Source organism: Loxodonta africana, chromosome 1 (genome assembly GCF_030014295.1).
Source record: "Loxodonta africana isolate mLoxAfr1 chromosome 1, mLoxAfr1.hap2, whole genome shotgun sequence".
Classification (NCBI taxonomy): Eukaryota; Metazoa; Chordata; class Mammalia; order Proboscidea; family Elephantidae; genus Loxodonta; species Loxodonta africana.
Window position 1 is genome coordinate 97,758,938 of NC_087342.1, and position 26,240 is coordinate 97,785,177.

At 43.2% G+C, this 26,240-nt stretch overlaps 2 protein-coding genes across 3 annotated transcripts in view; one reads left to right on the forward strand and one right to left on the reverse strand.

The window, feature by feature from the left end:
- Positions 1 to 5,187: 5,187 nt before the first annotated feature.
- On the forward strand, positions 5,188 to 18,028 carry LHFPL5 (LHFPL tetraspan subfamily member 5). The gene is made up of 3 exons (XM_064294451.1): positions 5,188 to 5,599; positions 10,311 to 10,587; positions 17,947 to 18,028. Exons 1-3 carry the CDS (start codon positions 5,188 to 5,190, stop codon positions 18,026 to 18,028), a joined length of 771 nt encoding a protein of 256 aa, XP_064150521.1.
- Positions 18,029 to 22,832: 4,804 nt separating this feature from the next.
- The window catches only part of SRPK1 (SRSF protein kinase 1), a 74,677-nt gene continuing 71,269 nt past the window's right edge, over positions 22,833 to 26,240 (reverse strand). Inside the window, exon 15 of one of the 2 annotated variants that reach the window (XM_064285247.1) lies at positions 22,833 to 26,165. In XM_064285247.1, coding sequence (XP_064141317.1) covers positions 25,981 to 26,165 — 185 coding nt within the window. In that variant the 3' untranslated portion in view covers positions 22,833 to 25,980. The remainder of the gene's footprint in view (positions 26,166 to 26,240) is intronic. The other variant, XM_010588056.3, reaches the window with a different exon arrangement.

Consider the following 26,240-nt stretch of genomic DNA (forward strand, 5'->3'; position numbering starts at 1 on the left):
ACCCCCAAGCAGCACAGGCACAGTCTACTGGAACCTGCCCTGCACTGACCCCTGGCCCAGCCCTGTTGACCCCAGTACATGCCACAAACAGCCCATGCAAGCCCTTCCCCTTCTGCTGGACATGCCCTGCTGCACCATAGCTGAGCGACTGACCCTGCCCATTGGACAAGGTGGTGAGAAGTATCATTCCCACAGCTGAGCAAATAACAAAGAACACCCAGCCTGCCTGCTCAGACATAACCAAATAAAACAAAAAAGCAGGAAGAAACAAACAAATCTACATCAATAAACAAAGAAAATAACTTCTGAATGTCCCAAAGACAGCAAACAATATCAAATATTAAAAAAGAAAAAACAGGATGGTTCCAGTAGTCATCCAAAATAAAACACCAGATGACCATCCAGCAGCACAAAAGGCACTGGAACTACCTGATAGGGAATTCAGATCTCTAATATTCAGAGCTATCCAAGAGTTGAAGGAAAAAGCAGACAGAAATGAGGAAAAAATAGATAAAATCATGGAAAAACCGACAAAACAATGGAAGAATTCAGGAAAAATAATACAGGAACAAAATGTCAAAACAAACAAACAACTAGAAATGATATAAAAACAGCAACTAGAAATGCAAAAGATAACAAGATTTCAGAAATGGTCAGTGCCATAGAGTTTGAGGAGTAGGTTTGAAACGATGGAAGACAGGATCAGTGAAATTGAAGACAATCCTTGGATACCACTTTGTTTGAGGAAAAATCAGAGAAAAGAATGAAAAAAATTAAGAAACTCTGAGAAATAAGACTAAATGGACACACTGGCCCAGGGGAAAGAACGAGAAGGCAGGAAGGGACAGGAAAGCTGGTAATGGGGAAGCTGAGGTAGAGAAGGGGAGAATGTTGATGTGTCATGGAGTTGGTAACCAATGTCACAAAATAATGTGTACTAATTGTTTAATGAGAAGCTAGTTTCTTCTCTAAACCTTCAACTAAATTACAATAATAATTAAAAAAGGAAAAAAACTTGTCAGTGCCATCCAAGACACAAAAATTGATTTCTATTTGCCTGGAGCAACAGAGGAAGAAGGAGAGTCAGTAATAGGAGGAGGAAATGGATTGTGTGGATAATTGCCTCTATGAACAACTGCTTCCTTTGCCACGAGACCAGAATTGTATGATGCCTGGCAACCATTACTAAGCCTTTTGATCAATGATTCTAGAGACAAATCCTGACCAAAATGGAGGGAGGAGGGAGGCAAGAGGGAATGAGAAATAAAAATTTCAAATTCTCATGAAATATCAAGCCTCGAGTTCCAATATTTAAGGATTCTACAAGAAAAATAGTAAACGATGCAGGAAGTATCAAAAGAAGATGGAAGAAATACATAGAGTCACTGTACCAAAAATAATCAGTTGTCATTCAACCGTTTCAGGAGGTAGCATATGATCAGGAATCTATGGTACTGAATGAAGAAGTCTAAGATGTACTGAAGGCACTGGCGAAAAACAAGGCTCCAGGAATTGATGGAATACTGACTGAGATGGCTCAATAAACAGATGCAGTGCTGGAAGTGCTCACTGGCCTATGCCAAGAAATTTGGAAGAACTTCCTGGCAAACCAACTGGAAGAGTTACTTATTTATGTCTATTCCCAAGACAGGTGATCCAACCAAATGTGGAAATTATAGAACGATATCATTAATAATATCACACACAAGTAAAATTTTGCTGAAGATCATTCAAAAGTGGTTGCAGTATATGGACAGGGAACTGCCAGAGATTCAAGCTGGATTCAGAAGAGGATGCGGAACCAGGGATGTCATTGCCGATGTCAGTTGGATCCTAGCTGAAAGCAGAGAATACCAGAAAGATGTTTATGTGTGTTTTATTGACTATTCAAAGTTATTCGACTGTGTGGATCATAACAAATTATGAATAACATTGTGAAGAGTGGGAATTTCAGAACACTTAATTGTGCTCGTGAGGAACCTGTACATGGATCACATAGAACAAGCAGATACTACATGGTTTAAAGTCAGGAAAGGTGTGAGTCAGGGTTGTATCTTTTCACCATATGTACTCAATCTGTATGCTGAGCAAATAATCTGAGAAGCTGGACTTTATGAAGAAGAACGTGTCCTCAGGATTAGAGGAAGACTCATTAACAACCTGCGTTATGCAGATGACACAACCTTGCTTGCTGAAAGTGAAGAGAACTTGAAGCACTTACTAATGAAGATCAAAGACCACAGCCTTCAGTATGGATTGCACCTCAACATAAAGAAAACAAAAATCCTCACAACTGGACTAATGAGCAATATCATGATAAATGGAGAAATGACTGAAGTTGTCAAGGATTTCATTTTACTTGGATCCACAATCAACAGCCATGGAAGCAGCAGTCAAGAAATCAAAAGATGCATTGCATTGGGTAAATCTGCTACAAAGGACCTCTTTAAAGTGTTGAAGAGCAAAGATGTCAGAAGACTAAGGTGCACCTGACCCAAGCCATGGTGTTTTCAAACGTCTCATATGCACGTGAAAGCTGGACGATGAATAAGGAAAATTGAAGAAGAACTGACATCTTTGAATTGTGGTGTTGGCGAAGAATATCCAATATACCGTGGACTACGAAAAGAACAAACAAATCTGTCTTGGAAGAAGTACAACCAGAATGCTCCTTAGAAGCAAGCAGGGCAAGGCATCATCTCACATACTTTGGACATGTTATCAGGAGGGACCAGTCCCTGGGGAAGGACATCATGCTTAGCAAAGTGGAGGGTTAGCAAAATAGAAGAAAACCCTCAATGAGATGGATTGACACAGTGGCTACAAAAATGGTCTAAAGCATAATGGCTGTGAGGATGGCGAAATGTAAGCAGGGATTGGAGAGTGCCTTCTTAGATGCTCTATCATACACCTGAGAGTATTTTGACTGCAACACTGCCTCACTGTTGTCAGAAACCAGCTTCCTCTCAGTTAGGCCACTGGATGCTGGAGGAGTTACAGGAGTTCTAAAATCCAAGTCCAGAAAAAGCACAGTGGATCACATTCTTAATTGTTTTAAAAAATGAAAATTAAGACATATTGCTATGGATTGAATTGTATCTCCCCAAAATGGGACTAATCCATGATTCCCAGTATTGTGTGATTGTCCACCATTTTGTTTGTTATCTAATGTGATTTTCCTATGTGTTGTAAATCCTGCCTCCATGATGTTAATGAGGTGGGATTATCGGCAGTTATGTTAATAAGGCAGGAATCAATCTCCATTTATCTTAAACATTAAGTGTTTTGGTGTTTAATTCTAGACTCTGTTTCACTACGGTATTTAAACAACTATGATTCAATACCAAAAAATGAATTTATTAAAACAGATGTACAATATCTTTTAGCATATTATTGAGTTAGTCAGTCCTCATTAAGCTTCTTTTGCAAAAATTTCACTGAGAAATGTGTTTTTCCTCATGAAATTAAGTATTAGCATGTTAAGTTCTAAAAATAAAACAAGCCATACTATTTCTTACTTGCTTTTTTTTTAATTGTAATTGAGTTTATGGCTGGCATAAACCATATGGGAGGCATGAACCTTATGGGAGGGGAAGCTCTAAACAGCCATACGGTGTTGAGGAAACATAGGTAACGTCACAAATATGATTAAGGCAGGGTTGTTTTTAGTAGTGGAAAATTGGAACCTATCAAAACACCCCAAAATGGGGAAATGACTAAATAATTGTGGTATATACATATTCTGCGTCATTACATAAGCATTAAAACCATGCTTTATTATTTTTTTTTTTGAAAAACTTAACGTGAGAAAATAGTAATGGCGTAATGCTACGTGAAAAACTTGAATACAAAATTGTTTATACGTTATTATCCAACCATGTAAAGCAGTATGCACAGAACAGAAATAAATCAAAATGTTGGTAGTGCTACCTAGTAAATAACAACACGAGGCACTGGGCTAAACATTCTACGTATGCTATTTTACCTAATCCCCTCTCCACCTTAAAAATGAAGAAACTGAGGCTCAGGAGTAAGGCAGGCTCCAAATCAAGTCTGTCTGAAGCCAAAATCCATGTTCTTAAGATGATCTTGTCTCTCCTGATGTTGGGATTATGAGTGATTTCGGTTCTTTGCCTATACTTTCCTGAATTTTCCTAGTTCTCTACAAGAAACATTACCTATAAAATCAGGAAAAAAAAATTTTAAATAAGAATAAAAACTAAATCTGCAGCACTCATAAACAAGGGGAGAAAGACACTGAGCAAAAAAACATACGCTAAGGTCTGAGAAAGCTCATAAACAGCGTTTTGAGGGCGAGGCCCTCACTGTCTTGAGGGCGGGAGCCCTGTGTTTTAATCTCTGCGGTTCTTGCTTGGGGAAGATACTCTCCAACATAGGGTATAACACGTAACAGGCTCTTAGTAGTTACTGACTGAATGACGAGGACGAGAAACCAGTGACGGAAGCCAGAACTAGGAAAGAAGCTGGCCCCGAGCGGGCTGGAAGTTGCGGGAAAGCAACGGGGGAGCAGGGAGGGCTGGGTTGGGGTGGGAATGGCGCTCGGGAAGCGGTTTCGTGGCAGTAATTGAGCGGGAGGAAGGTGGCAGCCGCAACCTCACCCTCCCGATTCTTGCCATCTCCGTTCAGGAGGGCGAAGCGAGTATCGGTTTCCGGTTGAGTCTGGGTGGTTCAAGTGGCTCCCCGCGCCTCCCCGGGCCGGTCGGCTCCTTTCCTCTCTCAGCGGCAGCCGAGCCCTGCCCCCTCCTCCCGGAGCCCCGGGGCGCTGGCCGCGGTGCTGAAACACTCCCTCGCCGAGGAGGGAGGGAGGAGGAGCCCGGCCCGGCCGAAGGGGGCGGAGCTCTCCGGAGCTCCGAGCTGGAAAGGGGGGCTGGGCCGCGCTGGCAGGCCTGAGACCTTGGCGGGCCTGCGAGGAGGCAGGAGATAGAAGACAGGCCCGGCTACAGCGGACCCAGGCTCCGGGCAAGTTTCCCCTGAAGAGGTCGAAGTTGTCCTCCCTGCCTTATCAATCCCCTTTCCCCTGCCTTGGAGGGACCTTCACCTCGTGTCCTGACCTCAACCTCTTCTTCTCTAAACCCAGCTGAGGAGGGGCCTACTTCTGGGCCTCCATCCACAAAGTCAGCGACTTCCAGCCCTCGGGCCCCCAGCCCAGGGCCCTCTGCTCTCATCATGGTGAAGTTGCTGCCTGCCCAAGAGGCAGCCAAGATTTACCATACCAACTATGTGCGGAACTCGAGGGCCATAGGTGTGATGTGGGGCACGCTCACCATCTGCTTCTCTGTGCTGGTCATGGCTCTCTTCATCCAACCCTACTGGATCGGTGACAGTGTCAACACACCCCAGGCGGGATACTTCGGCCTTTTCTCCTACTGCGTGGGCAACGTGCTGTCCTCCGAGCTTATCTGTAAAGGCGGCCCGCTGGACTTCTCCTCCATCCCCTCCAGAGCCTTCAAGACTGCCATGTTCTTTGTGGCCTTGGCCATGTTCCTTATCATAGGCTCCATCATCTGCTTCAGCCTGTTCTTCGTCTGCAACACAGCGACCGTCTACAAGATCTGCGCATGGATGCAGCTGGCTGCTGGTGAGCAGGGATGGTGGGAGGGCAGACGGGGGCAACAGGTCTCAAGACACTGTGTTCCAGAGACATTTTTAATGAGGCACACATTTACATACGTGTAACAATTTACAAAGTGCTTTCACATATATCATCTGGAAGAGCCTCACCACTATCCAGGGAAGTGAATAGTCCTCTCATTTTATAGATAAGGCTCTGCAGGTAACTTGACTTTGAGCACACAGGTAGTGAGGGACAGAATCTTTGATGCCAAATCTTGCACTCAGGCCACTTGCCTGCCTTCAGAGCTGCCTCCTCCTGGCCCCTATCTCACTCTCCTCTGCACGTTCTCTGTATGATCAGGGAGAGAGTGGAGGAGGGGTGAGGCAAATCTTGGAGTGGGCATTGGGAAGAAAGGTGGAGGGTGACCATATTAAGTAAGAAGGGGAAAGGAAGATTTAGCAGCTTTGCACCAAAGAGGAGTTGAATGGACTCCGGTCCTTCATATCAAGGTCATGGAATGCTGGAGACATAACCATCCCTTTCATTCTCTCTACTGTCCTAACCCCCACTACACATGCTCCAGAAACATATTTGCTAACTAGGCTTCAGAGTGCCTTAGAGTCACCATCAAAGAGACACTCCTTTGAGTTAGGATTGCCTCATTCCTGTGACTACTCTTGGGAGAGGTGACATAGTGTCACTAACACATTAGATCTTAAGCCTGGTTGGGCTTTCAAAAGAAATACCCCTGGAGATTCTGGTCCAGTATGCCAGGGTGGGGCCTAGGCTATTTGGATGAATGCATTTACCACTTACTTTTCTTTGAGATTGCCAAGGGCAGGCCTTGGATGGCTGGGGAGGGCAAGGTTCTGAAGGGAACAGGCACTGGGGCAGGAATAGCTGCCCCAGGTAGAGCATGACACTGATTTGCCATGCCTAGGGCAGATGTGCCAGTGTAATCTGTTGGTTGTGACATGAAAATATGAGTCTGTATAGCAGGAGATTAATTGCAATATCAGGATCTTGAAAAGATTAGGGTTGGTGTGTACATAGGTGAGAGACAGAAGGAAGGAAGTTGAGGCCTTCAGATCAGTATTTCTCTCTCCCCCTCTATTGTGATCTCTATTGTGAGGAGCGACCTTGTCCCTTGTCTACTCGTCTTTGTACCTCCAGCACAGCGTCTGGCACATAGAAGGGGCTTGGTAAACTTTTTTCTCAAGTGAATATAGGCTGGGATCAGGTCTTTGCAAGTAAGGGTGAGGAATTTGAACTTGATTTTCTAGGCGGCTGAAGCTCCTTGGTCAGGACGGCACTTTAGAAAGCTGAATGGCAGACAGGTGGGGACGAGGGAGGTACTGGAGGTGAGCAGAAGAGTCAGGAGCCTCTTGAACTGGGAGTGAGAACATATGGTGGAGCACTTTGGTGGAGGAGGAGGCAGGACAAGGGATGGAGGTGTGGGAGTTGGTGGAGGATGGAGCCAGAAATCTATGTCGCCCTCCACCCACCCACCCAGGTGCCATTTGCTGAGCAGGCATTGCCAGAGGACGGGGGTGGTGTGTTGAGTAGGGAGGGCCAACAGGCCATCTGAGTCCAGCTCCATCTGGGCCACAGAGCTGGAGACACTGATAGCAGCGGTGACCAGGTGCCGTCCTATGAAACATTTATGTTGGAGGAAGATGAAGGTGGAATCATGTTCCATTCTGTGGCATGGGGGAAGGGAGAGAAGCAGGGAGAGTGGGCCCACAGCCAGCCGCTGGTAGATGCAGCCATTTGAAGAGGCCTAAAACTGGTGAGATTAGCCTTGCCAAGAGCTGGGACCAGGGAAGGGAGGGAGAAAGGGAGGTGGACTGATGCCAGCGGCAGTGTGAGGCTGCAGTTTAACAATACTGATGGAGCTTCTGGCTGCCAAGTGTAGGTCCCAACCCCTAGGAACACAGGCAGGACAAGTGGCTTGTCTTCTCTGAGCCTTGGTAACCTTATCTACAGAATGTGGCAGCAGTACCCCCTTTCACAGGGTTCATGTGAAAATCACATGATATAATGCATGTAAAATACTTGGCCTGGTACATAGTAAAAAAAAAAAAAAAAAAAAAGCCTGCTGCTATGAAGTTGATTCCAACTCATAGCAACCCTATAGGACAGAGCAGAACTGCCCCATAGGGTTTCCAAGAAGTGCCTGGTGGATTCGAACTGCCAACCTTTTGGCGAGCAGCTGTAGCTCTTAACCACTATGCCAGCAGCGTACATATTATGTGCTTGGTAAGTGTGAAACACAGAAAAATCAACTTTATCAGTCAGGATGGAGGAGGAGATGCCACAGTAAGAACCAACACTCCAAATCTTAGTGGCTTCAAACAAGGGTTTATTTCCTACTCATAGTATATGCTCAGTGAAGCTTGGTTGGGGGCTCTGCTCTCACTGTTCTCCTGTGAGACCTGGGCTAGAGCAGCTACAATCTGGCTGTTTTTATTACAAAAGGAAAGGGGGCCCTGGAAGGTCTTGTACCAGCAATTAAATGCTCTGGCCTGGAAGTGCACACATTTCTGCCTACATTTCATTGGCCAGAGGATGCACATGGCCTTGCCTAACTTCAAGTGTAGGGAGGGGAAGAAGGACCAAAAAAAAAAAAAAAAAAACCCAAACCAATCGCCGTCCAGTCGATTCCGACTCATATGTACCTGGAACATTCGTGAACAGCTCTAATGACATCCACATTCATCAAGGTTGCTTCCATTGGACTTCAATGCCAATAGCAATAGCAACAACTAAGATTAATTGGCCACTTACCACGTGCCAGACACTGTAGCAAGCATTTTCCATACATGATCACACTTAATCTTTATAACCCCTAATAAGAGAGGCATTGTTATTCCTATTTTGCAGATGAGAGAATGGAAGTCAGAAAGGGTAAGTAAATTGCCTAAGAACACTGGGCAGGCCTCTACTTAGAGCCCCGAGACCAAAAACGGGGAAGATCCCCAATGTACCCCAGAGCCATAGGTGGGTGGGTAGGGTGCTCACAACCTATTTCCAAGTAAAAGGCTCTTCTCTGGAGCTCTCATAGGGAGATGCTATGGAAAACGGAGGCCAAGGGGAGAAGTGGTGGGGAGAATGGCAAGTCCAGAAAGACAGCTTCCTTTCCACATTTGCCTATACACTGAGCACTTGTGGGGGTCCCCTTTAAGCTTGAGGCCATGCTAGGCACGGAAGGGCTGGTCTCACATCAAGTGGGGAAGGGCCTGGCTACATAGGTTTGACCACAGAGCTCTGGGAGGGCTCCCCTCCCCCACCCTAAATATTTTCTTGAAACACTCTCAGTTTGTCACTAAGCCTGAAATATCACCACTAAATACCTTCAGCCCTTTGGAGAGATGTCACAGTTTGGGGGTGGGAGGAATGGACTTTAGAGTGGTTTAATGGGATGGGATGGGAGAAGTGGGGTAAGGTAGGAGAAAATGAATGTTTAGCTTTAAATACCAAGTCAATGAAGGCATTTACCAGTTGTCAGGGAGTTGGCTCTGACTCATGGTGACCCCATGTGTGTCAGTGTAGAAGTGTAATTCATAGGGTTTTCAATGGTTGATTTTTCAGAAGTAGATCACAAGGCATTTCTTCTGAGGTGCCTCTGGGTGGACTTGAACTTCCAAACTTTTGGTTAGCAGCAGAGCATGTTAACTGCACCACACAGGGACTCCAGTGAAGGTGTACCCATAAAAACCCATAGGATGGGATAATGAAGCGTTAAGTATGTAGCAGGCACTGTTCTAAGCACCTCACCAATGTTAACTCACTTGAACCTCACTGTAACTCCAACAGGTAGGTTCTATTAGAATCCCAATTTCACAGATGAGGAAACTGTAGCAAAGAAAGCTGAAGTAGCTTGCTCTGAGTCACCCAGCTAGTTAGTGGAGAGGCTTGAAATCCAGCAGTCTAGCCTAGTGTTTCCCAGACTTGCTTACTGAATTACCTGGTGCTGTTTTAAAATCATAAATTCCTGAGCCCAGCCCAAACCTTCTGAAACTGAATTCCCAGGGAAGACACCTGGGAATCAGCATATTAACCAAATATCCCAGGGGATTCTTAAATTGAGGGAAGTGTGGGCAGCGGCACTGTGCTGCACTGGGTAAGGGTGAGGCGAATGGTTTGCATGAGTGGTAGGTTCATGAAGGAAGCAACAGGTGGTGGGGCTGGAAAGCCTCCTGTATTCATTCGTTGAATGAAATACCTGACTCGTGTGCCGCATTGTTATTTTATGTACTGTAAAAAGAAAAAACATTAACCAAATTATGACCTGAGGCTTTCTTATTACACTGAGCATAAGACAATTCTAATTTCAGAGATGTTGAAATGCAAACAGGTGTGCATCGTTTAGGAGCGATGAGTTCTCTGGAGGGCTCTGAAGCCAGGGTACAGAGTGACTGGTTGAGTCCAAGAGGAGGAAAGTGGCTAAAGGTCTGGTAGGATGGCCTGGTGTGGTGGAGAACACTTCCTGGGCTGAGGAGCTCACTCTCTGCCTCTGCCCCTGACTACTGGTCCCAGGAGCAAGTCACTGACTGTAGCTCTTGGAGCCTCAGTTTTCTCACCCATGCTCGACAAGAAGGATGGTAGGAGCTGTGCCTCTCAGGCTACTGACACAAGGAGACAAGAGATGACAAGACAGCAGTGCAAGGGGAGGGGTGGTAGCAGGCTGGGCTCACTTGTCTGACACCATCTGCACCCCCTCTTGCCCTCTCAGCTACAGGCCTAATGATTGGCTGCCTGGTCTACCCAGATGGTTGGGACTCAAGTGAGGTACGGCGCATGTGCGGGGAGCAGACGGGCAAGTATACACTGGGCCACTGCACCATCCGCTGGGCCTTCATGCTGGCCATTCTCAGCATTGGCGATGCCCTCATTCTCTCCTTCCTGGCCTTCATACTGGGCTACCGGCAGGACAAGCTCCTCCCTGATGACTACAAGGCTGATGGAAATGGTAACCTGCCTGCAGCCCCCAGCCCCCAGTGGTCCTCAGGGTGGGGGTGGGGAGTTCCTCATAGCCAGTCACCTGAGGCTTGGCCCCTGGCCAAGGGGTGGGAGCACTAAGACCAATCAGATACAGCCCTATCCTCCCAGAAGCTGAAAGCCAATGGAGGGTTGCCAGGAAGCAGGTGATCAGGCATGCAGGCCTGTGTGGCAGACGCTGTCTGTAATAGAGAGGTGCCCCCCATCCCACTGTCCTCTCAGGTCTGTAGAAGAAAGAGCCCTACTCTAGCCTGGAAGCCAAGAGAGGCCTCCCCTAGAAGGAGACACTGGGGCTGTGTCTTGAAATAAGCATGGGAGTTTGCTAGGCAGAGTAGGACCAAGGGAGCAGAGTGAGGATGAATTGTGGGAGAGGAGAAAGGCAGGTTAGTATGTGGGATATGCTGAGAAAAGCCAGGGAGGGTGCAGAGTGACAGCTCTGGAGTGCAGATGACACAGCCTGAGCTCCCTTGGATTCAGGCAGCCTTGGGTTTCTCAGTATGCCCAGCCTGTCGCAATCCCCTCTTGTCAAAATCTGCCCACCTGTCATAAATTTCAGCTGTAGCTGACCCTCGAGGCCCGGGCAGACCCTTCCTGGAAGCCTTCTCCTTGACCTCCCTTCTTCCTAGGGTGGTTCCTATTCCACTTTCATTAGGCTCTTCCCCTGTCTGCTTTGAGAGGCTAACTCTCCCAAAGAGTAACTTTCATCTCCTAATCAGAGGGGCTTGACCTGTGTCACACCTCTGTGAATCCCAAAATGCCTCCTCTCAGCAGGTGACCACCATCAGGGGCCTGTTGCACCTCAGGAGCCTCTCTGGCCTTCTTCCCCCGACCCCCCAGTTGTCTTCACATCAGCCCCTGGACCTGCACTGGAAGCTGCAGCCAAACTCTACTGTCCCCTATCCTTCCCAGATGAAGGACTGAAAGCCTGAAGGACACTCCCCAGAGGTGCTTAGTCCAGGGCCCACTTCTCCATAGGGAGAATCTGAACCATCTCAGCCTTCTTTGGGGGCAGGAGAGGCTTCCATATGTAAGTTATTTGGTTAAAGATGGAAAGCACATTGCTAGAAAGAACTGGGCCAAAGAGGAGAGATGAGGGCCACTTGTTTCCAGTGCAGTACAATCTATTCCTGGAATCTCATGTCAGGGGAACTCTTAGGGCCTGGGTCTCATAAGCGTCCCATAAAGGAAAGGGAAATGGAACTAGTATTTCCAGAGCCTCTTCCACGTGCAAGAGTGAGTTTTTTCCGTGGCATTTTTATTTAATCCTTCCACCAGCCCTGTGGAAACCCTGGTGGCGTAGTGGTTAAGTGCTACAGCTAACCAAAGGGTCGGCAGTTTTAATCTGCCAGGTGCTCCTTGGAAACTCTATGGGGCAGTTCTACTCCGTCCTATAGGGTCGCTATGAGTCGGAATTGACTCGACGGCACTGGGTGTTTTTTAGACCAGCCCTGTGAAGAAAGTTGGGGATTCCAGCTGCAATCTGCACAAAGAGCTCCCTCTCCAGTGATGGAGCTTCTTCTAGAGGGCTCAGCAGGAGATACTGAAGGTGCTCTATCTAGCTCTAGCTCTCAGCCTCAAGGCAGGGCCACCTTTAGATCCACCTGGGCAAATTCACAAAGTATTTTTATATTACCTATTTGCATTCTCTCTCTTTCAGAAGAGATTCTTTTAGCAAAAAAAAAAAAAAAAATGCAAATCCTCTTAAAAGTTCTTTCATGTAAAGAGATGGTTTTTTTCCTTTGACATTTTCTTTACTAATCAGAATGTCAATTCATTTTCCTCTCCTTCCTTGTCCCTTCCCTTTCACATCCCATACACCTTGTCCTCAAGCTTTTCTGCTTTTTTCTCTGCACACTTTTGTTCCTCTACTATTGTTCAGGGTTTGTGTTATATCTTTTATTTATTCCTTTTTAGAAAACCCCCACATAGCCTTTCTGAATACATCTAACTACTCAGTGAAGGTCCCTCTTCCTTCTGTCAGACCACAAAGTTGAGTCAGGTGAGCTGAGTTTGACTCCCACTTCTTCCAAGGCACTTTACTTCATTAGGCCTCAGTGTCCTTTTCTGTAAAAGAAGGAACACTAACCCCCACACTACCACCACTCATTATTGCGTGGTTTGAAAGAGACAATGAAAGCAGAAAAGAAACCTTGCAGAAGTTCTCAGTTGCTGATCCACTCCTTAGGGGATAAGGAGGCAGAGGGGAATAAGTATGGAATGTGGAGTCAGAGCTGGGTTTAAATTTTGGCTCCATTGTTAACTAGCTATGTGACCTTGAACAGGTTACTTACTTGTCTGGGCCTCAATTTCCTCATCTGAGCCTCATTTCCACAGGGCTGGGGGGCAGGTATTTTTACTCATTTGTAAAAAATAGCTGCTTCAAAAGATTACGCATAGGAACAAGATAAGGATGTTCATTTGTATCACTCAAACATTTATGGCCAATTAATTTCTTTTTTTTAATTGTGAAAATATGCATAACAAAACAAACAACAACACCCATTGCCATCGAGTTGATTCCAACTCATAGTGACCCTATAGGACAGAGTAGAACTGCCCCATACGGTTTCTAAGGAGCACCTGGTGGCTTTGGACTGCTGACCTTTTGGATACCAGTGGTAGATCTTAACTAAGCCACCAGCATTTCCTGTAACAAAACATAGGGCAACTCAATTTCTACTTGTAAAATTCAGTGACATTGGCTATGTCTTCAAGTGTGCAACCATTTTTGCTATTCTTTTCCAAATCATTTTATTACCATCAACATAAACTCAATGCCCCTAAGCAAAAACTCCTCCTTTCCCTCTCCTTCCCATCCTTGTTAACCACTAATAATCTTTGTTTGCTATATGTCTGCTTATTTCATATAAGGAAGATCATACAGTATTTGTCCTTTTACAACTGATCTGTTTTGCTCAGCATGATGTTTTCAAGGCTTGAATTCCATTGTCCATGTATGTATATACCACATTTTGTTTATCCATTCATCTGCTGAGGGACATTTAGGTTGTTTCCAGCAGTCAATTGATTTTTGACAAAGGCCTCGAAACTGTTCAATGGGGAAAGAATAGTCTTTTAACAAATGGTATTGGAACAACCAGATATTCACCTGCAAAAGAATGAAATTGGACCCTTGCTTCACACCATATAAAAAAAATTAACTCAGGATAGATCAAAGGCTTAAGTGTAAGAGCTAAAACTATAAAATTCTTATAAGAAACCATAGGTGTAAATCTTTGTAACCTTGAAGTGGTTTCTTAGATATGATACCTAAAGTACAACAAAGGAAGGGAAAAATAGATAAACTGAACTTTGTAAAAATTAAAAATTTTTGTGTTTTAAAGGATATTATCAATGAAATGAAAAGACAACTCAAAGAATGACAGACAATATTTGCAAATCACTTATCAGCTATCTAGTTGTGAGGATTTTTGTTTTATGTTGAGGTGTAATCCGTACTGAAGGTTGTAGTCATCATATAAACAGAAAATAGTGAAGTTGTCAAGGATTTCATTTTACTTGGATCCACCGTCAACAACCATGGAAACAGCAGTCAAGAAATCAAATGACATATTGAATTGGGCAAATAAATTTGCTGCAAAAGACCTCATTAAAGTGTTAAAAAGCACTTTGATGACTAAGGTTCATCTGACCCAAACTATGGTATTTTCAATTGCCTCATTTGCTTGTGAATGCTGGACAAATAAGGAAGGCCGAAGAAGAATTGATGCATTTGAATTATGGTGTTGGCAAAGAATATTGAATATACCATGGACTGCCAGAAGAACAAACAGATCTGTCTTGGAAGAAGCACAGCTAGAATGCTCCTTAGAAGCAAGAATAGCGAGACTTTGTCTCACATACTTTGGACCAGTCCCTGGAGAAGAACATCATGCTTTGTACAGTAGAGGGTCAGTGAAAAAGAGGAAGGTCCTCAACAGGATGGACCGACACAGTTGCTGCAACAGTAGGCTCAAACATAGCAGTGACTGTAAGGATGGTCAGGACCAGGCAGCATTTCATTCTGTTGTTAGGTACTCAATAGTGCCTAACAACAACAACTAGTATCCAGAATATGTAAAGAAGTCTTATAACTCAACAATAAAAAGAAAAGTAACCCGTTTTTTAAAATGGGCAAAGGATTTGAATACACAGTTCTCAAAAAAGATAGACAAATGACCATAAGTACATGAAAAGAAAAGCACATTAGTCATAAGGGAAATGCAAGTCAAAACTACAATGAGAAACTACTTCATACCACTAGGATGGCTAGAATAAAAAATATAGACAATAACGAGCATTGGCAAGGATATGGACAAACTGGAACCTTTATGCATTGCTGGTGGGAATTTAAAATGGTACAGCTGCTTTGCAAAACAGTCTGGCAGTTCCTCAGATGGTTAAACATAGTCACCATATGACCCAGCAAGTCCACTCCTAGGTATATACACAAAGGGGTTGAAAACATATGTTGACAAAAAACTTGCAAATTAATGCTCATAGCAGCATTAGTCATAATGGTCAAAATGTGAAAACCCAGCAACTGAAAAATGGATAAACAAAATGTATGTATCTATCTAATGGAATATTGCTCGGCCATAAGAAGGAATGAAGTACTGATACATGCTACAACATTGATGAACCTTGAATTCATTATGCTAAGTGAAAGAAGGCAAACACAAAAGGCCATATGCTGTATTATTTCACTTACATGAAATATCCAGAATATACAAACCCATACAGACACAAAGTAGATTAGTGGGTCTGGGAAGAGGGAAGAAGTGAGAATGATGCTAATGGGTTTCCTTTTAGAGTAATGGAAATGTTCTGGAATTAGATAGTGGTGATGATCGTTCAACTCTGTGAACATACTGAGTTTTGTACATTTGAAACGGGGAAATTTTGTTATGTGAATTGTATCTCAATTAAAAAAATAAAGATTGTGCTGAGGATTAAACATACATAAAGCCCTACCAATGCCTGGACATTACAGGTGATCAGAGAGTATAGTTCTCTTCCCCCTTCTATCTTTCCTGCATCTCCACCTTTTTACATCATCCACCCGCCTACCCAATAATGGCTACTGGGCTCCAGCCCCGGGGCCAGACACCATTAAGCTCTAGGAATATGAGTGAAGAAGCCGAAATTGGAGTTTACAGGCTGATAAAAGTTCACGAGACTGAAGGAGAGGAATCCGATCTACTTTGGGAACATAGTAGCATGCAAGGAATTATCCTAAAAACGAGGTGTGGTTGTAAGCACGTACTTTTCTCTCTCTTTTTCAACTACAGAGGAAGTCTGAAGGAGCTGAAGGGTCGGTGAGTAATGCTATTGGAGGGTGGTCTACGTGCCTTTAGAAAGGCCTGTGGCCTCTCTTCTTCCTTAACGAATCCGCAGGCGGAATGACTCATGGGGCTGGGCTGTAGGGCCTGCAGTGGTCTGGGAAGGAAGAAAGAGAAGTAACAACCCTCCAGAGCTATCTGGCATCTGAGACCTTCGCTGGAGGCGCAGGCAACCAGGAAACTTTTAGTTTTACTTGTATCCTGAGAAGTGGAAAAAAAACAGGGAGAAAAGTAATTTAAAGCAGGCAGGTGGCTAGTTTCATAAACTCATCTCTTTGTGGAGCCTGGCAAATAAAAGATTTTTTAAAAGTCATTATTGTAATTTGGACCCTTATTTTCAGAAAGAATTTTAAGTGATTTATAAGAGACAGCCTAGAAAACCTAATAAAATAGAAAATATAAGTCAGAGAGAGGAAAGCAAATATTCCAGAAAGATAGGCTCATAGAATTAATGTACTGAGTATTAAATTTAGCTCTAGGCTTCCTGATAACTGAGGCAAAAGAAAAACACAAGAAGTTAACCAGTTTTAATGTCTAGTTCTAAAGGAAACACAGCGTATTAATTTTATTGTCTTTTAAGTTTCTAAACTGTGATTTAACAAGATTAAGGAACACATTAAAAAAAAAAAAAAAGGCCCCACAACAGTACCTACCACCTTCCTTAATGATACCAAAACCCCACCAACATCAAGGTCCAACTCACAGTGACTTATAGGACAGAACAGACCTGCCCCATAAGGTTTCCAGAGCTGTAAATCCACAGAGCACCTAGTGGGTTAGAACTGCCAACTTTGAGGTTAGCAGCCAAGCACGTAACCACTGCGCCTCCGGGACTCCTTTCCTTAATAATAGCTGTCACTTATGGAGCCCTGGTGGTGCTGTGCCTAAGGAGATACGGCTGCTAACCAAAAGGGCAGCAGTTTGAATCTACCAGCTGCTCCTTGGAAACCATAGTGGGCAGTTCTACTTTGTCCTATAGGGTCACTATGAGCTGGAAACAACTTGGGCACCAGGTTTTGTTATTTTTATTGAGGCCCTACAGCAAGCCAGGTGCTTCTTACGGGTAGGAGGGATTATCTCTACTCAAGGTCTTTTTATTTTTGCAAAGTACCTTCCAATTTTTGACCACGTGGATATACTTTTTGGATAATTATAAATTAGCACTGTCCCTGCACCACACACGCTTATTAGAGCATGCTTCTCAAACTTTAAAGTGCATCTCTGGGGATCTTGTTAAACTGCAGATTCTGATTCAGTTGAGGGAGGGGCCGGGGGGCACAGGCAGCATTTCTAACCAGATCCCTGGTGATAGGCTGCTGGAACAAACTTTGGGTAGCAAAGTATTTGGGTATGAACATTTTCTCATGTTTCTACAGTGTTGATTAAAAACGCCACAAACTCCCCAACACTGGTGTACCCTGAATTACTAAACCAGACCTTGGACATTAGACAAATAGTTGCTATCACAGATAACAGCTTTTTGCCTCTGCTGATAAATTCAGCAGTGGAACCGCTGAATGAAAGGATAACTACACGTCTATTCCGCCCCTCCTTCCCCCTTCTGTGGCACTACATTTTAAGACATTTGAGTTTTCATGTGAGGGACAGTGAATACTATCCTGTACAGCAAGAAGAAAGTCTGCATGTCTGGGTAGAAGTGAAGTCAAAACATTTGAGTTTTCATTGTGAAGGACAGTGAATACTATCCTGTACAGCAAGGAGAAAGTCTGCATGTCTGGGTAGAAGTGAAGTCAAAATATGAGTGTATACACAGGAAAGTGATTTTTATGTTGGCTTTTTAAATGTCAGATTTTATAATCTTACAATCTTTTGTTTTGTTTTTCTTACACTCCAGGTCATCTATTTCCCAGATAATGGAAAACTAGGGAGTCTAATTCTTCAGACATAAAAACCTGTTCCTTCCCAGCTTCCCTGACCCTGGCTCCCATAGGTCTGAAGCTTTGAAGCCTTCATTGTAGGATTAGAACCTGACAGTCTCCTGAAACAAGACCTCCTACTTGCATACAGACAACTCTTTCAGGTGAAGCAGAACTGCAGTGACCGCATCAAAGATACTCAGAAGCCGAGTGGTGTGGGGGTGCTCACCTGACTGGGAACCCAAGTACTCTCCCTGGTCCCTAACTCCCCAATCACTTCACCCTCTAGGCTCCCTCTTCTGTAGAATGAGAAAGCTGAATGAGTCCATCTCTAGGGGCCTCCCAGCTCTGTCTCTGACAGCCTAATAACTGGGGATACACTCCTTTGAAGACACACACACAAACTTCCCCCATTTAGAAACAGTTCTAAGTGGGCTGTTGCAGAGCTGGCTGTAAGCATGCTGGATCATTGCAGACTGAGATTTAGGGAGCCTTGTTCTCCCTTCTAACATTTTGTTTTCTTATTGCTGTTTAGAAGCGGTAGAGTGGATAGGCCATGAGAACCTGAATCCTTTAATATTCATGAGGAAGTCTTTTAAAGATTGAGTGAACATAGGATCTAAAACACTTGACATTAAGTTGATTTCTACTCCCTTGGGGCCAAAAAATCACATTTCCTCACAGTGCCCACATTGACTCAACCAGAACTGCCTACCAGCTTCAGAAAGTTGTTATTTACATCCAAATAAATTCAGTTACTAGATGACATTTCTTGTAAAAAAAAAAAAAAAATTAGATTTGGCATAGTAAATGGTAAATCTTCCTTCTGCCAGCCTCTACAGGGAACTCAGTTTCGGTAATACTTCATTGTAGCAAATGCCAAGACACAGAGAGGTTCTTACGGCTGCCCCTGCCAGGGGGGTGGGCCACAGACACGGGGATCTCAGTAAGTGACAGCTATTATTAAGGAAGACGGTAACATACTGCAGTGAATGATCCTGGGGAACACGTGCTTTTTCTGGTCATTGTCCGTTTACAGTTATTCAGAAAAGGGAATACCTGGTGGAAGGTGGATAAATGCTGAATAGAACTGTCATGAATCTTGTTGCTTGATCAAGCAGCAATTAGTGTCATGGGAATAGTTTTCTTCGTATTCCTGGGTTGTATGGCACATTTCTCTAACCAATCAGCATGTTGTCATCTAGTCAGGTGGCTTAGAGGAGTCCTCCAGCCTTGCCCCAGTTAATAGACTGTTGATGGTGGGACTATTATAATGGGATTTGATCTTGTCACTTGGCCCACAGCAGCCGGTTTATAAAAATGATCACATTCATATTTTGTGTGATAAAATCATTTAATTCATAGCCAGGCACCTGCTTTCTGTGAACCTGAACAGAATTTGAGAAGTTCTATAGTTGAGTGACTTTTCCTAATTTGTTCATCTATTTCTCCTCTTAATTTTACTTTTTATCTAAAGAGGTATAAGAAAATTTTCTAAAAGCTTCTTTACCCTCAAGATGTTTTTCACTGAAATAGCAACTACACTGGTCCACAGAAGCTACTGCGGGGCTTACAGTGCATCTGCCATGAGCTCACAGGAAGAGTGGATTTCGACAAAGCGGGAGTCAGTTTACCAATACCCAGCCCTGGGGCAGAGCCTGCAAGTCTGTTTATGAGTCAGATGACCGAATGCTTTACCTTTTGCTTTATATTCAAAGAAACTAAGAATTCAATCTTTCCATTAGCAGGAATTATTTTGGTTTAGATACCTAGCAACTGCTTATCAGCTCTTTTCAAGCGGCTTTAAAGAAATTGTTCTTAAAGTCACCTGGAATCTCAAGTTTGAACGTAGACAAAAATAAATACCAGCCCTCCTCTTACCAATTTGTCATATTTCTTCCTCACCTCTTGCTTGCCTCTGCCTTGGGCTGGGGCGCGGGGAAAGTTGTGCTGCCCAAACTTCATCAACAATAACAGCCCCCAGAAGAGATGAGAGGAAGGACCACTCGCTTATAGCTGAAAAGTGAACTGGAAAGGACTCTTGTGTGTGTTCAATATCTGACAACCCAGTGTTACCTATTGCTGCCTAACAAATTACCCCAGGACTCCGTGGTTTAAAATGACAAACATTTGTTTCTGTGAATTAGGAATCCCTGCAAGGCTTAGCTGAATGCCTCTGCCTCATTTTCTCACCAGGCTGCAATCAAGGTGTTGGCAGGGACAGAAGTCTCATCTGAAGGCTTAACTGGGGGAGGATCTGCTTCCAAGCATAGTGGGTGTTTGCAGTTCTAGTTTCTCATGGGTTGCACTGAGGGCTTCAATTCCTCAACAGCTTTTGGCTTTCTCCGGTTCTTTGTCAGGTGGGTCTTTCTATAGAGTTACTCCCATGGCCGCTTGCTTCCTCAAATTAAGAGGGTGCATAAATGGAAACCACAACCCCTTTCTAACCCAGTCTCAGATGTGCCATCCCATCACTTTTGCCCTGTTTATTAGAAGATCACTAGGTCCAGCCCACATGCAAGGGGAGGGAATCACCCAAGTGTTTGAATACTATGGGGTGGGGGTCATTAAAACAGCCCAATTTATTCATAGTTAAATTAGTTTAATTTTCTGCTGAAACAAGTGTTTATCAGAATGCTTTATTGGGACAAAGGTTAGATTTTAGTGGCCTTACATGCTCATGGATACATGTGTGTTTTATAGTAAATTAAGTTGCTGAAGATGAAAGCACAAGACCCCAAAACTCATCTCACTTTGCTACCTTAACCTCAAAGCGGATCTGAAATTACCCTGTATGGTTGTTTTTTTTTTTAGTTGTTAGCTGCCGTTGATTCCGACTCATGTTGACTCCACGTGTGCAGAGCAGAACCGCTTCATAGGTTTCAAGGCTGACCTTTCTGAAGGAGACTGCCAGGCCGGTCTTTCTAGGTGTCTCTAGATGGATTTGAACTACCAACATCTCGGCTAACAGTCTAGAGCTTAACTGTTTGCACCACCCAGGGACTGCTGGGTTGGCTAAACTTATTTCCAACCTCCACCATACTCTCCTCTTTATCTAGTAAATCCAAAAATAACCAAACCCAACAATGCTGTCTTAAAGGCACAACTTCTAAGAATGTAGCTCAAATGTCAGGCAGCTGATACATCTCTGTAACAATGTCCAGTTCTGCCTTTGCAGGACAAGGCTTGTCATATTAAAAATGGGCAAAAACTAGATCTGAATTAAGGACAAAGGGGAGGAATGATTAAGATAAAAAGTGAACTCGGGAGGCTATAAAACTGAACATCTGTTTCAGAAACCCTCTTCCATTCACAAAGATCTCTGGCACAAGTGGTTTGCGATCAGTACCTAACTTAAAGGTTGGCCGTCTGACCTCTCCCAGGTAGGTGCCACAAAATGATTGCCAATCTGCTTTCATAAAGATTACAGCCAAGAAGACCCTATGGAGCAGCCGTACTCTGTAACATATGGAGTTATTGTGGGTTGGAATTGGCTTGATGGCAATGGATTTGGTTTTTGGTCCCTTTACCAGGGAGTTATAGTCTATAAACAGAACTAGGTAAGAAGGTAAACTTGCTTAAAACTCCTAAACAACTTCCTTGATCTCAGGTTTTCTAGCTTCTAAACCGGGATATTTCTGTGCTATCACAAGGATCTGGAGTGGATTAATATTTGCACAAGAATTTAAAGATAAATCCATTATCGTATAGTTTTTTAACTCCCAACTTTTAAAAAAGGTCCTTATCGACATTAAAAAACAAACTTCCTTCTCATCAGGCCTCAAGGTTTTTGTCCCAATCATATATCAAAGTTTTGAAGACTGAGGACTTCAAGTTACCAGTGAGTGCCCTGCCAACTCCAAAGGCCCCAAATTGGTGGGCAAAACTCAAAGGACTATTTATGCTTTTCTGATGTCAAAAGGCCTTATTTTTGGAGCACAGAAGTTCAGCTTCTATTATCAGTAAAGCACCAATTTTCTGTGATAAAGTAAGGCTGAACTCTACAGGCTCAAAAATACAGAATGGGCAGTAATAAAGTCCATTTATAACTGGCCTGTCTGGAGCAGCTAAATGGTTTCCCTGTGGACAGTCACGTGGGGCCCAGTAAATTCAGAGTTAAAGGTGGGGTTGTAACAGCAAGACCAGTGCACTGGTTTTTTTGAGATAGCTATATGCTTGCCTAGAACAGCACTACAGTTTTCCAAAACCCATAGTTCCAGGTCTATATTTAACGTAAGGCTTCGTGGGACTGCCCAGATCGTCAGTCTGGTGAACACTAGTTCTATGAATTCCATTTTTTTTTTTGGTCAACACTATAAACATGCTATATATGTCTTTAGTACTGCACAATTAAAACTAACTACAACAGGACTTTCTAGGACTACTACCAATAAAAAGGCAAATTAAAAACTGGTAAAGTATATTAATTAAAAATGACAAAAATCATCAAAAAAAGGATGCAAAAAAAAAAAAAAAGCTGGTAATTTTAGGTAAATGAGCAAAAAATACACATGACCAGTAAAACACATGGAAACACCCACTAGGATGGCTATTATCATAAAAACAGAAAATAACAAGTGTTGGTGAGGATGTGGAGATAGATATTGGAACCCTCATTCATTGCTGGTAGGATTGTAAAATGATGCAGCTGCTCAAAAAGTTAAACACAGAATTACCATATGACCCAGCAATTCCATTCATAGGTATATACCCCAAAAAACTGAAAGCAGAGGTTCAAAACACTTGTATACTAGTATCACTGCAGCATTATTCACAATAGCCAAAAGGTAGACAACCCAAGTGTCCAACAGATGAAACAAAATGTAGCACAAACAATGGAATATTATTCAGCCATAAAGAAAAACTAAATTCTGATACATGCTATGACATGAATGAACCTTGAAAACATTGTAAGTCAGACACAAAAGGGCAAATACTGTAGGATTCCACCTTTATGAAATACCTAGAATAGGCTAATGCATAGAGTCAAAAATTTCTTAAGAGGTTACCAGGGCTGGGGGGGAGGGGAGGTTAGTTAAGAGAAGGGAATGGTTAGTTACTGCTTAAGGGGTGCTGAGTTTGTTTGGGGCGATATGAAACTGTTGGCAATGAACAGCGGTGACGGTTGCACAACACAGTAAATGTAATTAATGTCACTCAGTTGTAGACTTAAAAATGGTTGAAATGGCAATTTTTTTATGAATAAATGACAAACACTGGACTTCAATAAAAACTTCCAAAGACCCATAAAACAAGTTTTTTACCTAATAATCTTATATGCAAATTAAAACAAGATAGTAACTGCTTATCTGCTCTTTTCAAGTGGCTTTAGTTTTTGTTTGCAATCAAACTGGCTATTAGGAAAAAAAAGCAAGTGAGATTACAACAGACTGGTTCAAACACTGTTGGTACACAGTCCACCTGTTCTCCAGATAAGTAACATTTGCTAAAAGCCTTAAAAATGTGCTTACTCTTTGGCCCAGCAATTGTATTTCTAAGAATTCACCCTAAGGAGTGAATCAGACAAGTGTATGAAAACCTGTGTACAGTAGTAGTCATCGTGCCAGTACTGTAGTAACAGTCTGTTCCCAAGTCTTCTGCATTTTGTACACGCTGAGTTTTGTACTCTGAGAAAAACAAACAAAATACCCCTACAAATGTTATAGGAAAAGGTTGTAGAGAATAATAATTGCCTCAGAACTTTCCAAAATGTGTTTTGATATCTCCACCCTGCCCCCAGTTTAAAGTTAGAAGCAAAGCTACCAACACCACAAAATGACATATGCTCAAGCTGTATAGTTTCATTGCATAATTTAAAAAGTTTATTCAACTAATCCTTTCCTCCCACTCTGAGTCCTGGGTCAGACCAACTTGGGCAACAAATGAACAGAAAGCTTCTGGAAACATGTAGGTTATTAAATAATTTGTTTATTGTACTGAATTTACAAAGAAAACAGACAATGCACCCAGTAGAAAGAATAAAAATGTACTCTCAGGGATGTATTTTTAACTGACAGCAAATAGAAATCCTTTAGTGAGATCATGGCAATTTGACATGACGATGATTAAGCTCAATAAAGGTACGCAGGTACTTGGAAGACCAAGTTCTACAGCTGCCTCTTTTCACGTCTTCTAAATTCATCTGGCTCCTTACGTGAGAGGGAAAAAAGCCCTTATGTGGTAGAGAAACATTTCCAAAATGAAGTTATAGGTTCTCTCTCTCATTAAAATTTCCTTTCTTGTCAACTGTTTGTTAAAATGGGGCCTCCTGGTTTTTGTTTTGGTTATTTCACCTTAATATCCTCACCAGAATCCCTGTAATTCCACAATTATGATTTTACAGTGCAGAAGAGAATTCAGTCCTTGTGTGCTATTGCTTTAGACGTAGATACAGCTGAAAACCCAACGTGGATTAGAATTGCTGAAGTATTTCCCTGCCGTTGTTTGATACGACCTATTTTCTCTTTTCTTGAGAGGTGCATAGACAGCCCGATTTAAAATTCTTTCTACAGGAACACGTCTGATTTCACGAGTACCCAATCAAGGATGAGATGAATGGCTGGCCACAGTTACTCAGGGTAATATGTTTATGAGTTAAATGGATTGCATAATTGCGCCACTTTGTCCTTTGCCATTGTTGGTGGATGATAAAAACTAGATTCCAATCTCTCATATAGAAAACTGACTACCCAACAGTCTCACTGGGAGCTCTGCTATTACAGCCCCAAGTAGCACCTCCTTGGCTTTCTGTGTAAATTAGAGTTCTGTAGCCACTTCCGGAGATGCTATAATCCCCAAGGCCCGCTTGGTCCATGCTGAACAAAGGGCTGTGACCCCAATCTTGCCCGACTTTTGCTTTTCAACAAGACCCAAAGAATATGTAATGTCTAGCGCAAGTTTGGGAGAGGACCATCCTAAAATAAAATTCACAAAGCATTTTCTCATAAAAAAAAAAAAAAAAGCCTCAAGTACATCTCAATCATCTCCAAAACTAAGGTTAAAACTTACATTATACAAGGAAATAGCAGCAGAGAATGGCTAATTTTAAAAACCAACCAACCCCCCTACCCCCCAAAAGAAGTCCCATCCCACCCCTCCCCTTGGTTCTTTTATCCGGGGGTTCCATCTAAGATCCCAAGCCTCTGAGAAAATGAGAAGGGCAAAGAAAGCCACAGAAAAAAGCTGCCTCAAGGCCAATCTTGGGCAAGGTAAAGAAAAAGCCATAAATAACCAGGATTGTTTGGAAAAGAGTCAAGAGCTATGGGACATTTTCTTCTCAGATGCGGAAGCTCTGAAACCCAGATCTCGTTTCTAGAGTCATCCTGAATTCTTTAGTTAAGGGGCGATAAACTCAAGTGCAACGAGCAAAGTGCCAGCCGGGAATTAAAAAAGCAAAAAACAGAAAGCCAATCAAAGTAACTCTGCTCTCAGGGCGAAAGAGGACATATAGGAAAGCACTGCTTGCAGAACACCTGTGGTCTGAAGAAACTGCTACTCGCTGGCTCCGTTTTGTTTCCATTATTAATCAGACTGAGGATTCAAGGATCTTAGAGTTATTAAAGGATGAAAGGAATCTGACAGTGCTTTCAACAGTGAGAAAATGGGACCCAAACTTGGCGTTTATTCAGCCCATCTAGGAAGATAGGTTAAAAGTCGCAGGAAAAAATGTGAACATGAAGAACAACAGAAATAATCCAGGAAGATGATGCAGCCTGGAGACAGCAAGTTTAATGTCTCTGCTGTACACAGAATTGACACCCGTTCCCCCCTCATCCTTATGCTGGCAATTGGATACACACTAGAAAATTTGACTCTTAGAGTCAGTGAATAAAAGGATGGGCTCATACTTCTTCATAGCTCTTTTTAAAAAGGATGCTTATAGTTTAAAGGATGTCCTAATGGAAAGGCAAGGGTACAGGGCAAGAGGCTGTTTCACATTTCAGTCTATTAGTCTTTGGCAGAGCCCAACTAAGGCCAAATTCACCTAGGATGCCCAATAGCTGTGGGATCTCCACAGGGTCAAGTAAGCAAACCCAAATGAACATGTTGGATTAAAAAAAAAAAAAAAAACAATTCTAGAAACCCTCGAAGGAAGAGCTTCACCCTGAAAAGGGAAGACGGAAATGCCTGGAGAGGAGGAGAGAAGGGTCAGCGTATGATCTCTGCTGTGGTGCTGGGCCTGGGCTTAGGAGTTGAGCCAGGGGTGCCGGAGACACTCGGCAGCGGTGGCTCTCTTCTCGGGGATCAGCTCCAACATAGGCAGTAAGAAATCCGTGAAGCCAGCTGCCTCTTCCTGAGACCATTCATACTTCTCCACTAGAACCTCAAAAAGGCCCCAGGGTTTCAGCTTCGTGATGTGTTTCAGGTCACCTGCGGTGAAGACAGTACAAAAGCAACTGACCAACATTGACAAGTGACAAGATCCTCTTGTGGAAATCCAGGAAC

Bases quoted from the DNA above. Each gene is read 5' to 3' on its own strand.
- LHFPL5 (XM_064294451.1), top strand. From the start codon at position 5,188: ATGGTGAAGTTGCTGCCTGCCCAAGAGGCAGCCAAGATTTACCATACC. The intron at 5,600-10,310 runs GTGAGCAGGGAT...TTGCCCTCTCAG, and splicing joins ATGGATGCAGCTGGCTGCTG to CTACAGGCCTAATGATTGGC. The intron at 10,588-17,946 runs GTGGGGGTGGGG...ACTTGCATACAG, and splicing joins AGCCCCCAGTGGTCCTCAGG to ACAACTCTTTCAGGTGAAGC.